This window comes from Lutjanus erythropterus, chromosome 20, assembly GCF_056507025.1.
Source record: "Lutjanus erythropterus isolate fLutEry1 chromosome 20, fLutEry1.hap2, whole genome shotgun sequence".
NCBI classification, from domain to species: domain Eukaryota; kingdom Metazoa; phylum Chordata; class Actinopteri; order Lutjaniformes; family Lutjanidae; genus Lutjanus; species Lutjanus erythropterus.
The window spans coordinates 21278191-21302700 of record NC_139336.1 but is presented as its reverse complement, the minus strand read 5'-3'; the positions used below and the strand labels follow the sequence as shown (position 1 = coordinate 21302700).

Sequence of the window (24510 nt, the reverse complement as noted above, 5' to 3'; positions counted from 1 at the left end):
CTCTGTGATGCTGTACTTGGGCAAAGTGGTGCTTTGAGCTAAACGCTAATATAAACATGCTAACATACTCACAATAACATGCTAACATTTTTAATTAGCATTTAACACAGAGAGCAGCTGGTGCTGATGGTAATTAATCAGGTTTGCAAGTATTTAAAATAAGGTAGTGGACAAATTGAATTTCAATCCTGATAATGGTGATCAACAAAAATTTAAAGATATCCTGGTGTTTTTGGATCACATTGATCATTTGTGCTATGAAGCAATATTTTTATGAGTGGATCTCCATTTCATCCATTGATCTACAGGTGGCAGAAGAAGGAGAGCAACCTGGTAAACATGGATATAAACAGAGCAGGTTTAAAAACTTTAAAACAATGGCCTACAGGATACACAAATATGTTTTGGTGAATGACCCTGAAAGTTCACAGAAACTTAAAAAAGAAAAATTTAACAAGGAAAACTCCACAGAGCACCAATATTCAATCTCTCAGGAACATCAATGTGTGTGTATGTAAGTTACATGACAATCCATCATATAGTTGTTGAGATATTTCAGTCTGGACAGAAGTGGTGGATTGATCTAGACGTTCCCATCTGTGCCATTAGTATGTTTAAAAATGAGAAATATTTGACGGATTTTCTTTGTCTTGCACAAATTGAATATGTTTAATTGAATGCTCCTTTTCTTCCACCAATCTGAATATATTTCCTCGACCTACAGGGGTGCGTGTTTGATACTGAACAAATAAGATTGTGGGTGACGCATCACTTTAAGTAGGTGAGAATAGACACTTTCTAAAACCAAATTCAGAGGAAAGCAGAAAGAAGAAGGCAAGGCAGTGAACTGGAATGCACAGCATTCATCTTCAACAATACACAGTCACTCCACCGGGGGGCAGCAGTGTTGAAAAACAGCAAAATAAATCACTCTGCTGCATGTGCATTAAGTAGTGAGTACTAGATGATTTAAATTTGTGCTATAATAAATTAATTTAAAAGGAGGACGTAATGATTATGTTGATAAAGGCTCAGAGACAAGATGGCTGATGGAGGGAAATGCCCAGGAAAGTTCAGAAAGTCAGACTTGGTTCAGCTACATTAGAATCCGTCTACAGCAGACAGACAAGAGACACACAAACATTCATTTAGTTGTCCACACACACGCACAAACTCACACAGAGAAAAAGTCGAGCACGCTGGTTGAGTGGTAGTAGGAGTGCAGGGGTCTCAGAGTCTGTGATGAGAGTGCACAATGTCAGGGCAGGTAGAGGAGGACAGGAGCGCGCCACGGCCCTGCTCGAATCCCAGATCAGGGGCGACTGGACGGGACAACCGTAGTGTTCTCACTGAAGGCAGGGGGGAGGAGACGCTTGATGTGTTCAAACAGGGCAGTTAGCTCAAATGGAGGTTGGATGAGCAGAGACGGAGGGGGAAACGAGGGTGAGTCAGGGCTGGACGGAGAGATAAGCGGGCTCTCTAAACCAATCAGATCTGCTCCTTGAAATTTCCCTGTGCGGCCCTGGACACGGCGTTAGCAGCGGCCGTCTGGACCGTTTTGTTGGACATGACGCCCGTGGCAAACTCCTGCTGGGCGCGCTCAAAGCTGGCACCGGTGGTACGGTACATCGCGTGGACCTAATGAGGACGAGGAGGGAAATAACACACAAAAAAAAATGAATTACAGCTGAGCGGACTTTGATAGAGGCTACTTTGACTTCTTCTAGCTCTGTTGTGTCTACCTTTTTGAACATGATGAGGGACATGACAGCCAGTGAGGTAAAGAGAGCAGCGATGAGGATCATTATAATGCCCACTGGGATGCTCGTATTCAGGCCGGTCAAAGCTGAGATCCATCCGCTGAGGACGAGAAAGACATTTAAGGATAAAGATGGTGACATTCTAGATTTCTTCTCTTTGTTAAGAATGAACACAGGCACTGCAGTTAATTTGGCCCGATCCCACATACAGGAATCCTACATCTTCTCCAAAGTCAAGTTTAAGCACTTTTCAAGCATTTTCAAGATTTTCCTTACAGCTGTGGTAAATAACATTTATATATGCTTTATATTCTCAAAATGATCACGTCCTATTTCATTTCTTCATTGCATTAAATCAGATGTTATTTTATGAACAAACACTATAATGTTTCATGACAGAATTCTACAGAAGGAAGACAAATTAAAGTTCAAGTTTTCATTTTGTCTGAACTTACTGACTTATTTTATTTTGAGTCTTTTTTTTTTAATGAAAAAAAGTGTAAATTTTTAAATTTCAGTTTTGCAAAAGTGAATATTTTCTGGTTTCTTTACTCCTCTATGACAGTAAACTGAATATTTTTAGGTTGTGGACAGAGCACAATCTTTCTTGGGCTTTGGGAAACAGTTTCAATCTTTTCAACCATTTCCAACACATTTAAAATCAAGTTAATGCAACTTTAAGTAACATTAACTTAAAAATCTATTGTAATCAATTTTTAAGACCGGTCGAAATAATAAATAAAATTTAGATGATTTTAGATTTTTCAAGGACCTGCAAAAAAGCAAGTAGCACTAAAAATTCGTGTTTGTCTATGTGGGAATCCCAAAACTGCACAAGATCTTGTGCGACTCATCATTTTAACCCAAACCACAATGTTTTCTTAAACCCTAATCAAGTGGTTTTTGTCCCTCAACCCGAGCCAATCTTAACCACAGTGTCACATTATAAAACACATTTTGTCTCCACAACATTCACAGATTTGTCCAAGAATTACTGACAAATTAAAATACATGTTGCTCTGTCTTGTCTTCTCACCTGGCGCCCCAACCAGTGATGCCGATACACTGGAGAACGTAGACGCCAAACTGACAGATGTACACGAAGAAGAAAACAAAGAACCTAAATGAACTGTCACTCCTGCAGAGACAGAGAAAAGCAGGATGTAATAACACAAATCTTAGCAACACAAGAGTGGAGTGTTTTATTTTCAGGTTAAGTCTGTGTCTTTTACCTAAATGCTCCATAAAGAGGTCTGTACCAGCAGACGAACGAGCACGGCGTGAAGAGCATGAACCAGAGGATGGACAAGCCAAAGTCCACCCCACGAAACGTGTCCACACAGAACCAGGCCAAGCAGCCCACCATGTTAGCAAGCAGCGTCCCTGTATGGACTGGAGGGAAGAAACATGTACAGTAAGTGTCTGGACGGAGCTTTTAATGAAAGTGGGACAGCGTGCCTTTGAAAACAGACTGGAAGACGGATGTTTTTCTGGCTAGCGTTCAGTGTCTGAACACTGCTGCAGACTGACGCTTAATATTTCAACATGTACCAGTGTGCAGGACTGAGAACAGACCACGCACACATTTAATAATTCATTATTACCATTTGGTCTCGGGGTCCTAACAGTGACTGCATGGCTAAAGACATTGCAGAGTAACAAGAGTCTGTAAAACTGAGGGGATTTTACATTCCACTGTGAAATATGACATCAGCCTGTGGACATACCAGACCTGAGCGGGGTGGTGCTGAGCTTTGCTCTGAGATCATTTCTACTTGAGCATAAAAAAAAAAAAGAAGAAAAAAACAAGATTGTTGAACTTTCTTTCAACGGATAGTCTGAAATTCTTTACTTTTATCAGACACTAATCTGTGAAAAAAGGAGGGTGGGACAAATCTGTATCGAAACAGACCTTCAAGCGATCATCTGACCAAGTCACTTCATCAGGCCACATGACTGCAGCACGTGCCCTCGTCATGTGGCTACTGAAGGCCACTTGAAGCCATTCATTCCCTGAATCACAGAAGAAAATTATAATTGTTTCGCTGCCAGAACGACTAAGATGTGAAGGTTGTAGGGGGAGGAGGAGCAGTTGATCTTATTCAGGGGGTCGAGTGGGGATTCACTGGTAAAACAAACTCAGTATCAATTCAACTCGATATGCTTTGGCACGAATGTTTTCTAAACAATATTGTCAAACTGTTAATGATACAATAAAAACAGGGTAGTATAAATTAATTCAATTCAATAATGATATTAGAGAAAAAGGAAAAATGAATAATTAAGTAAAGATAAATATATAAATAAAAAGTTTGTGTGTGTGTGTGTTATATTTAAAGTACAAAGTTTTTCGCATTTGAAATTTTTGACTCCTCACAGTAGCCACCTTTGCACACTGTTGGTGTAATCAGAAAAAATCAAAAAGAAAAAACAATATAACAAGAGTGTAAAAGAGATAAACAGTGTGTCCAAACTCTTGACTGGTATTATAAGATGTATTTGTCACATTCAGTGCTGTTATTATTCATGTGTTCCTCCCTTTTTTGTTACATGCAGTCACATATTGTGCAGATAACTGTACTGCGTGTCCCTCTCCTAATAGAGCCTTTAGCTTTACAGTGTTACCTACTTCTCAGAAATTAGGGATTAATAAATCAAATTTGTTGGAGTATTCTGCTCAGCTGTTATTATATCTGTCATATTTTCAGAGATACAGCAAGTCTGTCTCTCTGCGGCTCGACTGTGGTCTCAAAGTCTGTATTTGGTCAGGATCTGTCTCTGACAGATAAAAAGATAATCTGACAATTTATATTCATGGTTTAGGGCCAGATAGCAAACAAGCTTGTTAAGAGTTTTGACTTGATTCATCCAATGTTCCAGATAGTCTTCATTTGTTAATTTAATAATCTGATTTAGTCTGATTGGTGTCTGGAAAGCAGTGCTGGTGTGAAAGAGAACTGTACCAGTTGTGGTTTGATCAATAAGTCTGAGGACGAGCTGATAGGAGGGGCCTCTCTGGGGTTTGTTGTGTCTGAAATCTCAGCTTGTCTTGAGGGCTCAATTTAAGATGTAACCAAAATTTCAGTCATATTTTTTTAATGTTTATAATGAATGGGTAATGGTCTAATTCTTCCCTGCGTGTATCGGTTGGTGTTTTACTTTGGATGATAATTCTGCATGCAGGGCCTCCATGGGATGTTTGTCCCATCAAGTGTGGTCCTCATGGCTGAGTGGACCCCAAACTTTAGTGCCATAAAAGACAATAGGTTGGATTACACTGTCAAAAATTTTAGTCCAAATTCATGGGTATGGGTACGTTTGTAAAATATTTGTTTAATTGCATAAACTGCTCTACATGCTCAACATTTCAGAAATCATGTAGTGCATTTTACTAACATGCACGATTTGACTTTATAGTCCCTCTTGTAGTAATTCCAGAAATCAAATCTGGATGTCAAAACAAGCCTAAAGGCTAAATAGTAATTGTAGGGCTGCAAGTAACAGTTAACTGGTTTTATATACCAAAGAAATTAACTTATTTGTCTCTAAAATATATGAAAATTGTGAAAATATCAATCTTGATTTCCTTTAGTCAGAGGTGACATCCTCAAATTGTTTGTTGTGTCCAACCAGCAGACCAAAACCAAAAGATATACAGTTAACTATCACATAGAAAGAAAGCAGCAAATCTTCAAAACTGAGTAGGCTGAACTGGGGAAATATCAAAACTTTTGATCAAAATTACTTACTTATTTACTTATATACAAAAAAGGTACTCACACATCCAGAGGTAATACATGATCTTGACTGTCTTCTGAAACTCTACAGGGATGTCCACTGTGATGTCGTGATAGAAACAAGGACCCACAGGGAGGTTCTCTGGGAGTGGAGGCCAGTTGTTTTTCCTGCCTAAAACAGGACAAGACCAGCGTGTGAGCTATTGTAAAGTTTTTAAAAGAAATACAAGTTCATTTTTTATATTGTACTAGTCCAAACTTATCACTGAGCGAGAATGCAGTTCATACACAGTAAATGCATCCTCCGATTTCCTGCCTGGATTCTTGTGTCCATGTTAAAGGGATGGTTCAGATTTTCTGAAGTGGGGTTGTATGAGCTCCACAGTTAGTGTCTTACCTACAGTAGAAAGTGGTGAAGTTGATGAGCTAAAACATCAAATATATTCTCAAACCTTATGACTAACTGTCATACACAGATCCAGAGGTTTTCTATGTTTCTCTGATGTCACCAAAATTGCCAATTGATATCTAACTGAATTGAATCATGAATCGAATCAAATCAAATCAAATCAAATCAATTTTGGAAATCTGAATTGATACCCAACCCTAGACATGCCATTTACATGTTTAGCAAAGCCTTTAGGGTTTAGATTTTATGTATTATCCATTTCTGTAAGCTGTTTTGTTGTACTGGCTGTAAAAACAAACCTCTCCCTGTGACAAAAAATCTAAATCTAACTTGTTATTTTTACATTTCTGCTTGTGTACAGATTAAACACACTGGTCTTCCAGTCTTAATGCTAAGCTAAGCCAATTGCTCCTCGCTTCTAGATTCATATTTAGCTTACAGACATGAGGGTGGTATTCATTTTCTCATTTAACTCTTGGCAAGTGCTGAACTATTCATTTAAATTAAATTGATATGTCATGTGCTTCAAGTGTAGTCATTAAATGCTTGGCAGAAAAAAACATATGGTGCTCTGGTCTCAACAGCAGAAATATCTGCACTGGGCACTGCACTGTTGGAAAAGGTTGTTTTGAGCCTGTCAGGATTCAGAAACAGCGTCATTTGTTCAGATGTGACAGTTGTGATCTGCTGCTGTATGCTGGTGCCTGATTCTGACCTCCTGAAGCACTGAGTGACTGCATCTCTCTCTCCCGACGGTCCAGCTCTGCAGCCTTCCTCTCCAGCTCCTCCTGTCTCCTCAACAGCTCAGCAGCTCCTCGTGTCTGCTCCTACACACACACACACACACACACACATACATATAAAACAGATGTCAACACACTGGTGAAAGTACAGGAATGTGTGTCAGACTGTTTTTTTCAGCTCAACAAACAAATTCGCTGCTTCTACTTTTGGAATAAATCCAGTTCTCTACAGGGGCAGCGCCGGCAGGAGGAGAAGAGACATCACAACAAATGTTCCCAGGAGTCTGCCTACAAATGAGAGGCGCCATCACAAGTTATCTCCTCTCTGGCTGCCTGAATCTCTCTCTCTGTCTCCCTCAGATAGAAAGCCCAGTCAGAGATAGAAACAACCTCCTGCTGAGCGACTTTTCTGTGCACAAACTCAGCATGAAACCAGCTGTCATGTTAATGTATTTTCTGCCTTCAGTACATGCTCAGAATCTCTGCTGTCGATGTTGGACTAAAACGTCTGCTTGCTTATACAGACAGACACACCTACACACAATGGACCAAAGAGCATAAGGCTGATGTAAGTAAGTATTTTTGGTTGTTCTGAGGTCCAGTTGTGGTCAGTAATACCTGTGCCTGAGTCTGTGAGTAGGCCGGAGGCTCCTCTGTGGGCTTCATGATGGCGGGTTGTGTGTTGATGGTGGGTGCTGCAGACTTAGGCGCCATACCCGCAGGTGTCTATGGAGGAAACACACATGCATTTATAGACAGTTACCATAACAGCTAACAAACAGTCTGATATAAAGTCAGAAATGCTTCAAATTGAGAAAGTGGCATGTGCCTCTTATAATACAGGCCTCTTAAAGAGTACCAATGAAAATACAGAAGAACAGATGTAACTGACAACAGAATAAGCACTAGGGTGACCAGACGTTGTGAATAATTCAGGACAGCCCAAGCAGCTGTCCCAAATCCTGAATCCTGTCCTGTTTCTCCTGAAAATAAACTATTACAGTAACCAATGATCCGAACAACACATGAACCTGTGAAAATACTCTGATCAGTGATGATCTGATGTTATCATTCCTGCTTTTTGTTATTAAAAATGTCCCGTTTTCCTTTAATATTTGAGAGTATTACTGGTATGCTTTCACTTGTCTATTGCACTGATCAGTTTGTCATAAATAACAGATTGTTGATGTCATTTGATCTGTTTTAAACCAGATGACGGAGAGTGCAGCCGCCACTGCAGAAGGAATTTGTGATAAAAATAGCTAAAAAATGTATGTGTCAGATTCTACAGGCAGTCTTATGTACTTAAAAATATGACACACACAACTGACTTCATATTATCCTCAGATTCATAACTGACCTGATAAATAACAACATATCAGTGTTAGAGTATGATATTACTCCAAAGTTACTCTGAGCAACAATTCCCCTGTCCCAAAATTCACCCGTTCTCATCTGGTCACCCTAAAAAGTAAACTTGTTAGACTTTTGTGTGACACCTATGATGATATCAGGGTTAATGTCATTTTTTCCCTTGTGAATGTTGTGCAAGTGTCTCAGAAACCTACTTTCCCAAAGTAAGAAAGACTAAAGTAAATTGTCATGTCACCTAGTGCAGCAACTAGTGGTTATTTTCAATATCGATTGATATGCCCATTATTTTTATGATTAATTGATCAGTCTATCATTCGGTCTACAAAAATGTAAAAAAAAAAGTCAGTCCAAAAAACAAAGCTATTCAATTTAATATTATAATAAACAGAGAAATGCAGGAAATCTCATAGGCTGGAAACAGCATTTTATTGATTAACAGATAATCAGATAAACAGATGATCTGAATCCTGTTGTTCAAAATTATTTCATGTATGAACTCGCTGCCACTGGACTTGCATACTCACTGGTTTGGCATCTGTGAAGGGATTGTACTCCTCTAACCCTGGAGGAACAGCCTGTCTTACTTGTGTTACTGATGGATCCTGAGAAAACCCAATGAAAAAAATCACATGAGAACACATTCAACATGAACTGGAGAAGAAAAGCTTCATTAAATGTCAGGAATAGTTTTGGTATGAGAGTACCGTAGTGCTGATATGTCTATCCTTATGTCTTTCCAAGGACAGCAGTAGAAATCTCTAGAGTAAGAGCTCATGTGAGTGTAAAAACCCTCCATTATTCTGCCAGATCAAGGCCAAACAGCCCTCTTTATTCAAAATGCAACAGGCCTATAATTCAATACTGGCAAAGACGGGCTGATTCCAATAATTTTCACGGGAGGATGTCTATAAATAACCAAGTTTCAAAGGGGGAGCAAATGCTTCTGGCTGCTACAGACAGAAATAAAAAGGGAGACTTAGTGTGTTTTTTTTAACATGCTGCGCTAGGCACAAAAACTGCTAAAGCTCTCTCTAATCCTTTTGGGCACATTCTTGAATTGCAAGATGAGCAGATTTAAACAAACAAATACAAATATCAAAATAACAAATATCTACAGCAAGGGTTTAGGTCAAAAATACTGATATATAAACGGTTTGTCCATATTGCCCAGTGTTATTAAATTTACCAGTATGTAAATATTACAACAAAATTCATGGGTCTACACCAATACATCATTTTCTAAAAAGATCATCATGTTTGCACCTTTTGAGAATTATGGTATTTTAGAGGAACTGTATATATTGAGATATACATTATATATTACAGAGTAGCTAGATATCATTTATAAGGCATATCACACAGCCTCATGGGAAACTGAAGTTATATAGCTTGTTAGTATTTAACTTTATTAATACATTAAATATCATGTGGAATAGTTTTTTACTTTTATTGTTTCTCAAAACCACTTCCAACCACTGAACCAATGTTCAACATCATCATCTTTACTTCTTTTCTATTTTAGTTTATTTGAGTTAGCTGTTGTTACTTTACCTATCTTACTTTTATTGTTATTCTATTAGGCCCTGGTTTGACATTTATTTCTTATACACTTTTATTTATTAGGTTACTGATTTTATTCTTCTGTTATTGTCATTTTTGAGCAATTTCTCTGATGCAAGAATTTCCTTCATGATATACAAAGTTATCTTGCTATCTATCTTCTCTTCTCTTGCTCTCTCCAAAGCAACCAGACTCCTTTGACAAAAAATAGTTCTATTTTACCTCTCAGAACATGGGAATTGCTGGCTCCTTGATCTGTTAGTTTGTTTGACCTATTTTGTGACTTCGACCAGCAAGTCCTATGTCCTTAATGTAAAATTAAAGATTTCATCCAGGGAGTGGAAAGAGCAATTTTCTGTTGGAAAAGGCTGACAATAAGGTAAAGAGTTCAAGAGTACACTATATTTAGAATATTTTCACCTGATATTGACTTTTTTAGGTGCTAAAAAACATTTTGGTGCTGACCCTTCCTGCCCCACACACTGATAATGGGTAAATACCTCATACAATCCAATTTAAAACAGACAAAACTATCCCTGTGAGTCTCTGTATGTACTTACACTGTATGTTTACTTAAGGTGTGTATTCAACTATCACACTTTAAATGTACGTAGTTTGATAACCTCTTTGCATGCAAAATTCCTGTTCCTGCAGGCATCATTAAATAACATTATCACCTTTTCTTTATATAATAAGCTTACCATCAGCTGCCGTCAGTCACGCACTACTTTCATTCAAATTGATGCTCCAGATTAACATCCAATCTGTGTATTCCTGTAGTCCTATCCTTATCCAGTCTCAGCTCAGTCCTCTCACTGTCCCTTGGACTCTTAAATTTCTGTGAGCATCTCTTCCGCTGCCGCACACACAGGCTGCAACTTGTCACCAGACCAGGGTCATTAATATTTCAAGCTATGTTGTGTTTAAAATTTAATGTCACCCTATTGCACAGCCAAACAAACACATGCATATTAACCAAAGTGTTACGTTTTCATCTTGAAATCCATACGCACAAAAGTAAAAATCAAATGAGCCACCTGCTGCATGTCTGCCTGTGTGAAAACTAATTTCATGGCCATGGATTTCTTGTCGCCTAACAAGGCACAAACTAGCGAACTTGTACCTGTCATGGACTTGATGTAGCTGAAAATAAAACAGACAATGTGCTGCATGAGCAGGTGCACAAGCCCCACTAGCAGATTACATTTTATCCAAGACTTCAACACTTTGTCTCCAGCTCTGTATTTGAGCGTGAAGCTGCAGCATGTAACACAGTGCACAGTGGAGTCCGTTCTCTGTATGTAACTTTTTACTTTTGATTAAGCTACTTAGAAAATACAAAGTGACATCTGTGCTTTTTTACTAACTAACACGGCAGACTCATTTCTGTAATTAGCCTACATCCAGAGAAATAGGACAAACCAGAATGAACAATCTGATGCATGACTGCTAGTGATGAAATTTAGCAGGGAGAGGCGCCAGAGGGGATCCTTGCGCCACATGTCACCATGACTGCACCATATGATTTCATGAAGTATTGAAGATAGCTCAGAGAGAGGAACAAGGCTCCATTTCTCCTCAGGCCAACAAGTGTGAGCCAACAAGTGACAGAAAATGGCAGGACAGCAGGGGTTCTCTAGTCATGTCAGTATGTTAATGAGGCTCCGTGAATAATTCACTTATTCATGTGTCTGCGGGGTCAAACTGTGCCATCAGCATCTTTCACTGCCACACACTGAGGGAGCAAGATGGTGGAGGGACTTTTTAAGTTTCTGTTACAGCCTCAAAAATGTAAGGAATCAGTTCACTCATGACATTTTGGGCTACTTCATAACTGAGATAAAATAAGTGCATTTGGGCAGAATTAACAGGCTCTGTTGTCTTCTTCTCATCAGTAAAACAATATCCACATTTTAATTTCTTTGTAAAGGGTGTACTGCAGATATGAATCTTAAATTTGCAGAATTTCTTCCATATTTTAATTCTTTATTTGGTGACCCAAATAAAATCTCCAGTGACTCTCCTGTGGGTAACGACCGAGTCTTTGGGAAGGACTGGTTTAGATCATAACCATGACGCACATAATAGTTGATTCAGCCAGCAAGGAGGGTACAGGCTGCATCACAAAATTGTTACAGGCAATTATAACATTGAGAGTTGGATTTTTAAAATTCCGATTACTGACTTTTCTGCACCAATTCACAAGCAATCGAGATTAATGCATTATTAATGCATTACACCGAAGATAACTGCTGCTCTGCTGACATCAGTTCAACAGCTATTCAGTTGCTAATAAAGCTAAGACTGTTAATTTCCGACTGTGTGTATGTATGATTTTGGTCAATTAATCAGCTGTTAAACTTCATTACACAACTACATTTAAGAGCCATCAATTGTTTGGTATTTTTTACTTATGACTTAATGATTAGTCAGTTATCAAAATAATTAATTTTCTTTTGATCCACTGATCAACTGATTAACTAACTCATTGTTGCAGCTCTACTTCTATTTTTTGACATGTCACAGACCATGTAATTTATCTAAAATACAGCCAGTAAGAAAATCAATAATAAAAATGAGGGCTGTATCTTGGGAATATTTACATGACAGAACAGAAATAAGAACAGTGAGGCCAATACCCATTTTAACATTTGGGAACTTTATAAAAAAAAAATTCAGTTCTCTTATTTCTTAATTGAATTTGAAAGGACAGGTTCACTTTTCAATAGGAGTTCCCTCTTTGTGTCACACTGCAGCCCAGCAGAGAAATCTGTAATGAAAAAACTATAACTTACATTGCTTATTTTGTTCTATTAACTGTTCAAAACACAAAGATGCTCATTAAAATATAATAGAAACCAACAAATTTTCAGGAAGCAGGACGTTTAGGCATTTTTGCCTAAACTATTAATAATTATAGCAATAGTTGGAGATTGGCTTGTCTTTTCAGCTCTAATGAAAATGCTATTTCTGTTCTGCTCTGTTGCCGATGTTCAGTACACCTGATATGATGAGACAGAGAGAAACACCACTGCAGACTTGTTGAGGCAGGGAGGCAGCCACTGAAGGGCTGAAGTGCTCAAGTGCACATGATCAGATGCATGCTTTCACCATGACACGACACTGTTAACACAAGGCCAACAGCATAATGAAGGAAGGCATGACAGTGAAAACCACAGTCATCATACTGTACGTTCTCTTCTAATTTCCTTCTCTGTTTTGGAGAATGAGTCACTCAGATGACTGTTTTAATGCTCCCCTCATACCCTGAACCTCAGGTTGAGTTAAGGTTGTCAAAAGTATCAATACTTAGATGTTTTTTCAACATTTGATAGTCTTGAAAGTACTGAAACTATAACAAAGAGAAGACCTAAGTGCTCATTCAGTTCAGTTCAGTCTTCATTGTCATGCCTGACATTTTATTTTGATAATCGATTAACGGTTTTGAGTCAGTCAAGAGTGTGCACGTTCCCTGATTTCAGCTTCTTAAACGTGACTATTTTCTGGTTTGTTTTCACCTCTATGACAGTAAGCAGAATATCTTCGAGTTGCAAGATATAGAAAGACATCACCGTGGGGTTTAGGAAACACTGATCAACATTTTCCATCATTTTCTGGCCCAAACAACTAGTAGATTAATCAAAAAAAAAAAAAAAGAAAAGAAAAGATTACACCAAAGTTTAAAATTCTGATATTGTAACAATCCTAGTTTTAGGGTTGCAACTAACTTTTATTTTCATCATCATTTAATTTGTTGATTATTTTGTAGATTAATCAATTTGTTGTTTAGTCTATCATATGTCAGAAAATGGTGAAAACTGCTGACCAGTGTGCTTTGCCCACAACCCAAAGATAGAAAGATTTATGGTTAATCAATAATAAATTAAGCAATTAAGCAGCTCTACCTAATTTGAGTTCTTAATATCATCATCTGTTGTTTTGTGTCTAAAGTCCATTATGGGGACCTAATTTAGTTTCAAACTTACACTGAAAAATGCATTGAATGTCCAGTCTATAATATCAGAGAAGTCAATATGCATGAAAACAGGAACAATATTTGACCAACAGTTTTTTACTTCATCTTAATTTAAAACAAATACGTACATGTTCCCTTTATAGTTGCGTAAAGGGCAGGATGACAGGCAGGTGGAAAGTTAAAATTGAAGGGAGCAAATAGATAGATAGATAGATTGATTGATTATACAAAAACATCATACACTCAAGCTGGTGCAGTCTGAGTCAAAGATAACACCTACTGTAAGCTAGCACAAGAAATCAAGCTAGCCAACGGTTAACATAGACACACTGCCTGGTGCCTGAACATGTTATGTCACACCAGTCAGCCAAAGTACCAATATTAAGTGACAGTCTCCAACTAAACCCTGGCGACAAGTGAATTAATGTATTTTACCAGCTGCCAATACTAATTATTAGACTAAATCACTTTGATCACAGCTGCTTAACCCAGAACAACCAGTGCTTGAGTCACGCCAACCCTGTTATTAATAAGAAATAATGCAGAGGCTAATGCTAATGTGGCTAACGCAGCTAGCTTAACGTTTACCTGAAACGGGTTGCTGAACTCCGGGTCTACGAACGGGTTGCTGTCGAAATCCGACATTCTCTTCAGAGGGTGGTTTGAGTCGTTTCTTCCCGTTAAATGTGTCGCGAAACTAACAATTATGACCAAAGTTAGAGACAGGTACTTAAATACAGCCGACTCGCTTTGAGGTAGAAGCAGGAGATGACAGACTCGGTCGGAGGTGAAGTCAAGTGTTGACTACATCCAGATATACTATCGACGTGGAGGATTGGTCACCAACAGCGGAGCAATTGAGGTACAACGAGACGCAACGCGGAAGTAAAAAAACGTCACGTCCTAAAGAAGATATGCACATGTCGATGACTCTTGTTCTTGGAAATATCTATTCATTTATTATTTCAGTGTAAAATAAATAATAACTGTTTAACACTTGAATGTATAAATTATTATGACAATATGATAAACAAATCTCCAAAATATGTTGTTATTTTTATTTGTTTAGGAAAGTTCTTTATTCCGAAACAGAAGTTTGTGGGTTCACAACCATATTTCCCTCTTTTTTTGATTGCTTTTAATGCGATGCTTTCTTGATCATCTCTTACAAACAATTTTATTTATGTATTTATAAGTTTTCTATTTTGTTTCATATCATTATTATTATTAAATTTTCATGTATTTATTGTACATATATATTATTTACAATAATAAGTCTATTCGTTTCTCATTACATTGATTTATTCTTACCACCCCCTATTTAATATGCATTTGATATTTTGTTGTTGTTGTTAGAACTTGGTGTGACCACAAACCAAATATTGATTTCATTTAGATTTTTCTTCTGTTCGCTCACTTAAAAAAAAAAAGTAATTTCTATAGACAATTAAATTTTATATTTTTGAAAGCATTCTTACTTTACAGCATTTCTTCACACCTGCATAAAACTTTTGCACAGTACTGTATATATTTTCAGTTATATATTATTACATAAATATAATATTTATCATGTACTTTTGATGTTATTATTATTATATTAATATAATTTATATGGCGCAGGTAGACCACCGAAGGAGTAAGGAAAAACTTCACCAAAAAACATCTTTAACAAGTAAAAAGTTGAAGAAATCTCAGGGAGAGCCACAGAGGAGGTAATGAATATATTTGATGATACAAATTTTGATATATAAAATTATAAAATGTATGACTACATCTATCATCAACACTGACTGGACATCCACATGAAAAGTGCAGAATTCTCTGTCTGTCGTCGATATTTGACTTTCTGTAAATATCAGTTTAACCTAAAATCATTGAAAAATGGCACTATAAGGCGTTGCAGTACTAACTACCGGTAGGATAGCTTCTCGGTTAATTTAGGATATAAAGCGGTTGATGCGTATGCATTTTTTTTTGCTCACTTTCCTCCTATTTAATGAGAACCACGGTGCCGTTGTCACCTTGGCAACACAACGGCTCGGGGCGTGTCGGTCATAGATCTAGAAATTATAAACGAGACGTCAGTTAGGACAGATAGACGGTGTTTTTCTAGTTACAACTGTTCTATGGCCATCCGCAGCTGAAGCTGTCATGTGACACCAACTTGTCCAGCTCACACTTCCGCTACTGCGTGTGAAAAGTTACGTGAAATCTCGGAGAAGTTTGCTTTGCTGCAACTTTAAACGCGACGTTACATCAACATATAATCAACTTCATGAGCAGTTTATAAGTCGGAAGTGGTGCAGAATATACGTTTATTTATCGGGCACTTGTTTAAACGCTGAGCATGTCGACGGGAGCCTTGTACAATGACCAAGGAGGAGCGGAGACTGCCGTGGAAGCGGGTCAGGAGAGCACCCCGACCTCCTCCAACACCGCCGGAGCTGCCTTTGGACTTTTCAGCACCGACTTTAAAAAGTAAGTTGGCTTAGCATGTGTGCCGTCTGCTGTCAGCATTGTTCATTTGTGGTCAAGTTAGACGGATATAGCGAACTTAATGTGGTTAAATTCAAGCGTAGTTGACTTGAAAAGAGGCCAGGAGGACCCTGCATCATCAACAAGCTGGCAGGCAGTGATGGCGACTGACGGTTAGCTGTTTGACATGGCACCGTTAACTGTCAAAATTGTCCGTTTTACTTGTGTTTTGGTGATCTTTTCGATACCTGTTGTGTTGTTTTATTTAACCTCTGTGTATCCGTGTTTGTACACTGAGATACAGCCGCTATACACAAGGTTGAACAAGTTCATGCAACTGCAGCTTCTGAATAAAATTATTGACGTGTTTTATTTTGTTAAGTTGAAACCAAAGATCTTCGGTTGCAGACAGTTGAGAACTGTTTTTTTCCCTCTACTGAACCTGGTAGGTTAAAAAAATATTGAGGAGGAAACCAGAATGTATGAGCTGTCTGATTTGGGCGAAGTGGAAAATAAACATTATGATTTAAGAGAGTTAATCAGCCAGGAATTGGCTCATCAAAAGCTAGATATATTCTGGTGTCCAGATGAGCAAAAGCTGGTTAGATCCCGTGTGTAAGATTTATGTCGATTTGGTGGCAGAATGTGGCAGAAATGTAACATAATACTCATAAGAATGTTTTCATTAGTGTATAATCACCTGAAGAACACAGGATATAATCATTGATATAGATCAGGTCTGTGCAATATGGACAGAATTGTCTACCATAAAAGTTTTGACCAAATACCCCGATATTGATATAGCAATTTTGGGGATTCTGCAGGTTTCAACAAGTTTAATTTAAGACTGTTTCACAACCTTTGTGAATGTATTTTACGACTTACTTTAAATCCCTTCTGGCAAAAAAGTACATTTTGATTGTATTTTTCCCTAAAAACACATTTAAAAGCAAGGGTGAAGTTAAATGCAACTTTATTAAAGTAAGTACTACTTTAAGTACTTGAATGAGGACATTAAGACATTCTTAGGCCAGGGATAACTGCTGTAGGGATGATTTGATGCATTCACAAAATATTATCACCATGAGATTTTTAATAAGTAATCATCTAAAATGGTGATAGAATGACTAAGTAGATAAAGGCAAATAATAGAACAGCCTGGTAAGTTTGGAAGATTTACTGGTGGCCCACTGTGCCTAAGTTGATCTCCCACTGGGCTTAAGCATGTGGAAATTTTATTTTCAGGGGATGTACTTTTGAATATTTTCCACATCTCCAGTCAGCCTTTAGCACCAACTTCATGTAGGGCCATATTAAATCTTTGTTATGGCTTTTTACATTCTCAATGCTGTGACTCTGGCTATGCTTATATTATCACAGAATCTATTGGGCCTGAACTTATTGTTGCCATCAGTCTGTCACTTGCCCACACAGGCACAGGGCCCCGTCAAAGATACTTGTCACCGGGCTTAACAACTTTTCTGGGGGAACCTTACTTTGTTATTGCCATGCAACAGGGTTGGTGGTAATTGTTTTGGTACAGCATGGTAGCTCAGTTCAAGTGCAAAAAATAAGAAAGAAACAAACAGGCACATTTTTACTTTGGATCTGGCTCATGGTGTGTTGAAAGCGGGGTACAGAATTTACTTTTTTGTCCACCTGCCAAATGACTAGTGAGTATTCAAATTTTACCAGCCACTGAATGGTTTGCCAGTGTTTTTTTGGCTGGTGAGTGAACCACATCCACCAGCCACTTTCATATTTTTCTGGCATTTGGCTGGCGGTGCGGCTGATGCTAATTAGTGCCCTGCTTGTAACCCCACGCAGGCTGGCCATAGCTGTATGACCAACAGTAATTCAAACTCTGTGCATTCACACCTTCTTATATATAATGTGAAGCGATGGGTAAACTTTACATATTTAGTAACAAATAACACTGGGAAAAGTCAAACTTCAATATAACAGCCACCGATGAGTCATCTTCAGTAAACAACTCTGTAACCAGTTCAGTAAGTCTCTAATCATTTCTCAGAGTGCTTCATAAGATGTGCACAGTAATGATTTCCTTCAGAGCTGGCATAAATGACACTTTGGCCTCAGACTGAATGGCCTCCACATTTCTGTACACTGTTAATTAGCATATAGAAAGCATGCCTATATCAGGGAATGACGTTGTTGTGCAGAGCAGATGAACAAGTAAAGGGTGCTGATTACTTTTTTGAATAAGGCATAACCTACACTTTTTCTCTAAATCCACATATTAACAATGTAATTGAATTTGTACCAAGAAATCTGAAAAAAACGATTACCTAAACCCCACTGCACTTTATTTCATTTAACATCATGGTATTTATTAATCTTGCATAAAATGAGAACACATGTACATACCATATGGAAACGATAATACACATCTCAGCCTGCAGCCTCAAATTCCTCTGAGAACTTCAAAACATTATTTCTCAGTGCAGCAAAGACCTGGGCACAAAATGTTTTTACCTCACCTTCAGTCTGTGCTTATGTATCAATAGTAAACTTCTGATGAGCTTAAGTTCTTTTTTTTTTCTCTTAAGCACTAACATTAGTTTATGAAGGCACAAAATTAATGCTATAAATGATACTGAAGCACTATAACCCTGTTTAGCAGGCATAGACAATTGTTGTGGAGCTACAACCAGGTTTGTTTTTGTGACCAGTGGTTTATTTATGTTCAGTATCACATGTTTGACACAGGGTTTTTGTATGTGGGAAATTTATTAGCAGCTGGTACTTAATTAATTTACTTTGAAGTTTATATCTGACTTGTTAGTGCTTTAAAATAGCAGAGCAATTCCTTCACAAAACTGTTAAAAAGAATGATATGATTGATTTAATGGTTATGTGGTAGGATTATTGAATTTTGAAAGCAGAAATGTGTTTGTATGGACCTAGAGGTTTGTCTCATAGGCTTTTATATAGCATAACAACAAGACTTGGAATTTACATGAGCTGTAAATGTGTAGCCTGTTGGAATTCATCTTCAAACCACCTTTTATATGGCCAAGCTATTCTGTGTTTTATTTTTGTGCCTGTCTAGATGTGGATAGAGGGGAAAAGAATGATCTGTACTTAGATCAACATATTCAGAGTTTGAGCTACTAGAATTTGTTAAGACATGAACACAGTAACTTAGTTTCTGATGCAGCCATGTGGATCTCCAAGGTGGTCTGCATTGTATGTGCCATCACAATTAGCTACTGTGTGAGCTTGTCAAAACCACATTTAATCAACATTTCACTTGTATAAAACTGAAACTGGATTGTCAGCATGTTGTTAGTCATATTTTGAGTTTCATTTTGGAAACCTGCCACTAGAGGGCAGCCAATCATCAGGGCATCCATCCTTTGCATTTTGTAGTTTACTTGTAAAATCAGTGTTTATGCTGCTTAGTTCTGGTTTAATGCTCTCTGGGTGGACAGTTTACACATTAAGTATACACCAAACAAGCTCAAGAGGTGTAGATTTGAGCTGCTCAGACAGCTTGTTGCTCTTCATATGTATTTTATGTGTTCATTCCAAGAAATACTTTTACAAAAATTCCTAAAATCTGGGAAATATATGTCTGAGGCTACACTGCAGCTTTTCATTCAGTTAATGAGTATTCACTGCTGCAGAATTTTGCCTATCATGAATGTCATATTGACTTTCTGTGTTAAATGTTGTTTAGTATGTTAAAGTGAACCTCTAAGCTGTCTCACATGACCACCTACCCTGTTAGGCAAGGCTAGGTCATATGTTTGCCCACCTCTAAGCCCAGCTGGAAGAGCAGAGAGAGAACACAAGGGCATGAATGATGCTTCTGTTTGCACGTCTGCCCAACACAATTCACAATGCTCAAGCCTGTGCATCCTAAGCTGTGCTCATACCAGTATCTCTAACTCTTATTAGTGTAGCAGACAAGCTTTATCCTCCCCAGCATGTGTGTGTGTGCTGTATATCTATTAATGTAAGTTAACCCCAGCTTGTTTAAATAGTTGTGTTTTTGTTATTTGAAATTGCTGAATGTTTGTCACATGTGAAGGACACAGCAGCATTCCTGCAATGTTCTGTTTCCTTTTAGGTGCTTCTTATTCTCAGTGATATGCCAGGCATAGAAACTTGTGATAAATGTATTATCTCTGACTAAAGAGGCATTTCACTGTGGCTGGGAGCTTTGGTTGTATGGATTTGTTGTTTGAACAAGCTGTATTGAGCTCTATTAAAGTTCGAATTTCGTTTTTTTGTATTAACTTTAAGATTTTGAACTTTATTTTCTTAAGAGGGTTATTAGCTCGGTTAATATCGGTCTATTTGTTAGTAATATCCTATAACCTTGGGGATGTCTGACTATGAGACGCTTTCATTCATCCATGTACAAAACAATCATATTTCAATTAAGAAGCACTGCAAAAGACTGAATGACAAGGGAGTTATGATAACAAATGTAAATGGAAGTATGTCTCACACACTGAGAGGTGAACACTAGGCTAGGGTGGTATCTTTTTTAAATAACTTCATGCTTTTCTGACATAGTTTCTTATCTAACCAACAGTCCAAAACCCAAAGACTCTCCACTAACAATCATAAATGCCAAATAAAAGCAGCAAATCTTCACATTTAAGAAGCTCGAGCCAGCAAATGTTTGACATTTTTGCTTGAAAAATGATTGAAATGATTAATCGATGGCAGCTAATTTTATTTTGATTGACTAATTGTTTAGGCTAATAGACTAATCGTTGCAGCTGTAGGTCTAAATCTTTTTGCAGTTGAGCTGCAACATTGATTTTTTACTTGTCTGGTGACTATTGAATTAATAACCAACTATTCTGCTAATCAGTTAAGCATTTGAATCTTTTTTAAGAAAAAATGTCAAAATTCTCTGGTTCCAGCTTCTCAAATGTGAATATTTATTATATCTGGTTTCTTGAGTCCTCTATAACTGTAAAGGGGTTGTGGACAAGACATTTGAGGACGTTACAATGGGCTTTGGGAAAAAAATGATTGACAGAATAATTGATAATAAAAATAATCAGTTGCAGCCCTGTATTACAATCCATGAACATGGATTCTGTCCTGCTCACCATTACTGCAGACTTTCATGTGCTGGCCTCAAAATCTTCCCTTTGGCAAACTCCTAGGCAGTGCATCCAAATATTTTAACAAGAACTTGCATATTTTCCCAGGATTCTTGGCCTGCTTGATCAAACCACAGCTACAGTTATTTTCCCCTTTTAGTGTAGATCATTTTTGAGTTGAGTTTCTTTTCTGACAGTATTTGCATTTTTTTTATCTACCCCTTATAAAGGCCTGAAATCCTTGTAAACATGTTTGACTATGACCCCTTTTTCCTCAAATGCTGTAGCTACTAAGAATGAAATATGTTCAGTCAGAACTTCTCACGCAACATGGATGAGCAGTCCTAAAATAATCAGAAAAAATAGAAATCCAAGTACCAAGTAAACCTTGTGTTGACATTTTTTGTCAATTACAGAGTGCCTTTGTGAAGGGCAGTATTTATTTTTATTTCAGCATGATACATTGATTTAAAATGAGACTCATGGTAGAGCTCTGTTTTTCCTTTGAATTTTAGAAAAAAAATTACCTTTCATTCATTTCTGAATGAGGAAATGATACAGCATGTTACAGTATAGACACTCCACTCATTCATTTTTGAATGAATGGAGGAATGCAGGCAAATGAAAATGAATGCAGATGGTGAGGAAATTGTTTATTTATCAAGGAACACAGGTTGGCAAGCTGTCATGTCCTTTTTTAAATTAAGTGGTTAAATTCAAAATAAGGCTAAATATCGACAGATTTTGACTAAACTGAATCATTTTATTGTGATAATTTTTAATGTGGTAGTTATTTTTTGAAGTCAGAAAGCAGCACGGTTCTGGAGAAAGCAAGACCGTGCTGTAAAATCCAGCTGTGAGAGGCATTTCTTGGCTGGATTTTTAGTCTGTTACAACTGGATGATAGATAGATAATGATGGTGCTGGTTAATATAGCTGACAGCTACACAGAGGCACTAATCTCTGCAGTTCATCTGTCCTTCATACTTGAATGAAAGAGGAAAGCATATCATCACTGACACTAGCTCGATGTGTTGCATTAAAAATAAAATAAACAAAATTTAGTTCTTGCGAGTTTGGTAAAGACTCTTCAAAACCCTTGATTTCATCCTCTCATGAGATTTGTTAATTCAGATCCCCAAAATTGTGTTGAAATACAGACAGCGCTGAAATAATGATCTTCAAATCAAATTTGTTGTGTATTCACATATAACAACATGGCATTAAATGAGATGGATACACTTGTGGCACATTTGTGATAAATATTCATTAGGAAACTGCCATGGGTAAATTATATTATAATAAATCTCAGCAGTGATGAAACAGAGGATCTGATAATCATAATGAGCTAGAAGTGATGCAGACATTTGGCTTTTTGACATGCTGGGACTGCAGGGATTGAGAGTGATTGCTAAAGCTAAGTTGGCGCCTCTTTTCAAAGGCTTTTCCCTTTTTTTTTGCATTTTTGCATACTGAACTTCAGAACAGGAAAAACCTTGATTCTTTAGATGTCACTGCTGGCAGGACAATGTTAACGACTAGCTGGTGAACATAGTGGAGCATTTAACAGCTAAAGAGACAGAGATTTCCCCCAGAAGTTTATTGGGGAGCAAGAACAGCTAAAAGCAGAGTGAATATTGGACTTAAATTTATCAGACGGTGGGAAACACATCTTCAAATAAATGCCAATATTGCTTTGTATCTACTGGATTTGAAAAGGGATTTCCAAACCTTTTCATATCAAGGACCCCCACAAAAGATGCACAATTGTCCATGGACCTCCAATTTAAGAGGGTTTTGTCTTGAGGGAGCCCCTCTGATTGATTGATTTACTTATTCATTTATTTTTATTTTAGCTTTTCATATGATTAAGTCCTCATAGTCAATCAATCATCAAATTATGTTGTTGTATTACTGGTCTTGGTTGAGACGGTATTCTTGCAATTTACGCACAACAGATTTCTGATAGTACACTTTCTAGACTCTGTTTGGCTGTCATATGCTGCGTTACGTGGAAGTGGGCGTCTAAACTGGGTTGCTGGACGGCAAAACTTTTGAAAGGGATGTAATCACACTGGAGCTAACACACTCACTATATACATGTTTCACACTCCCCTATTTCTTAAAGGAGTTATGCTAATCTTATAACAATATCCTAAAATTAAGTCCAGTTTAAAAAAAAAACATTGGCAGGGATACGTTGGTTTTCCACGGCAGTAAAAATCCATACCGTCACTGCCCTGTTAAAGTGTATTTCCTGACATTCAGCTTGGTGCTGTTATCTTTGATGTGGGCCTGTCCTGTTGGCCTTGTCAGCCTAACTTGGCAGGGTATGTACTCTGAGTGCTGTCAAGCTAAAGTCGATTATTGTGCAGTGGAGGTGATGAAAAGTAGCTCAGTGTTTACCCACCAGTGTAGATAAGGCCCTCCTTTTTCCCCTAGAGGGAAGTGACCACAGTCACACAGAGACAGACTCTCATACACAGCCAGAAGGCAGGTGAGATAGCCTTGTTTCCACAGGAAAATTTTAAAAAGAGGAGTAACAACTTTGCAAGAGACGACCACAGCTGACCAGCAGGTAGTTTCAGAAGGATTGTGGACTACAGCAGAAGAAGAGAAGGTCTTACCCGAGTGAGCTGGCGCTACTACCCTCAAACATAAGTATGACTCGCCATTAACAAGCTGACAGAGCATCTTGTGACTTTTTTTTGCCCAAGAGAAGAGGAAGAGAGAAGTGAATGACAGGCGCAATGCCACTGGAGTCTGTGCTATTTTTCCACTTTTCCCAGCTTTGACAGTTATGAACAAGACAAGAAGACAACTGTAAATAAAGCCAGAGCACACAGCCTGAAGGAAAGTAATTACCACAGCTCTGTTTCACTCTTCAGCTACTTGAAATACAGTCAGCTGGTTTGTGGACGGCTGACACTCACATACACAGATCAAGTGTACCAGTTGTCGTGTGGACTCGAGTGTTTTTTGGACTGCTGTGAGGGAAAGCCAGTATGGATGGTGGTTTATCTTCTCTGCGCTCGGAGGCAGTGGGAGCCATGAGGACAGCGTTGGTGTCTGCTGAGAACTTACAACTCAGTCTGAAGACTGAGCTCAGTCAGGAAGAACAGGCCCTCACGCAGAGCAAAAGTAGCCCCCAGGAGGCACACAAAGCCGGGTACTGTAGTAAGATCACCCACAGCACTCTGATGGAGACTTACTATGTTTTTTGCTTCTTTGACGTAAGTTTTAGTTCAGGGTATTGTTTGCTCTTAATGTTGGTCAGCTGCATACTCAAGTTTGCATTTCAACTTAGTGAAAGTTAAAACTTTGTCTCTTCAGTGACTTTAGTTTAAAATATGGGTACATTTAAGTATAATAAACTTTCAAATCAT

General features: G+C 37.9%; 2 protein-coding genes across 3 annotated transcripts in view; one reads left to right on the top strand and one right to left on the bottom strand.

Annotated features, from left to right (window-relative positions):
* Positions 1-254: 254 nt before the first annotated feature.
* On the bottom strand, positions 255-14395 carry LOC146308480 (secretory carrier-associated membrane protein 1-like). Its single transcript, XM_084745875.1, has 9 exons — positions 14148-14395; positions 8548-8625; positions 7268-7375; positions 6622-6733; positions 5541-5669; positions 2993-3152; positions 2797-2898; positions 1743-1860; positions 255-1638 (listed from the first exon to the last, which is right to left on the bottom strand). The coding sequence occupies exons 1-9, from the start codon at positions 14202-14204 to the stop codon at positions 1489-1491; spliced, it is 1014 nt and encodes a 337-aa protein (XP_084602001.1). The 5' UTR covers positions 14205-14395; the 3' UTR covers positions 255-1488.
* Positions 14396-15721: 1326 nt separating this feature from the next.
* ap3b1a (adaptor related protein complex 3 subunit beta 1a) overlaps positions 15722-24510 on the top strand; it is a 76130-nt gene continuing 67341 nt past the window's right edge. The window contains exon 1 of one of the 2 annotated variants that reach the window (XM_084745429.1): positions 15722-16037. In XM_084745429.1, coding sequence (XP_084601555.1) covers positions 15907-16037 — 131 coding nt within the window. In that variant the 5' untranslated portion in view covers positions 15722-15906. Of the gene's footprint in view, positions 16038-23718; positions 24294-24510 lie in introns of those variants that run through there. The other variant, XM_084745428.1, reaches the window with a different exon arrangement.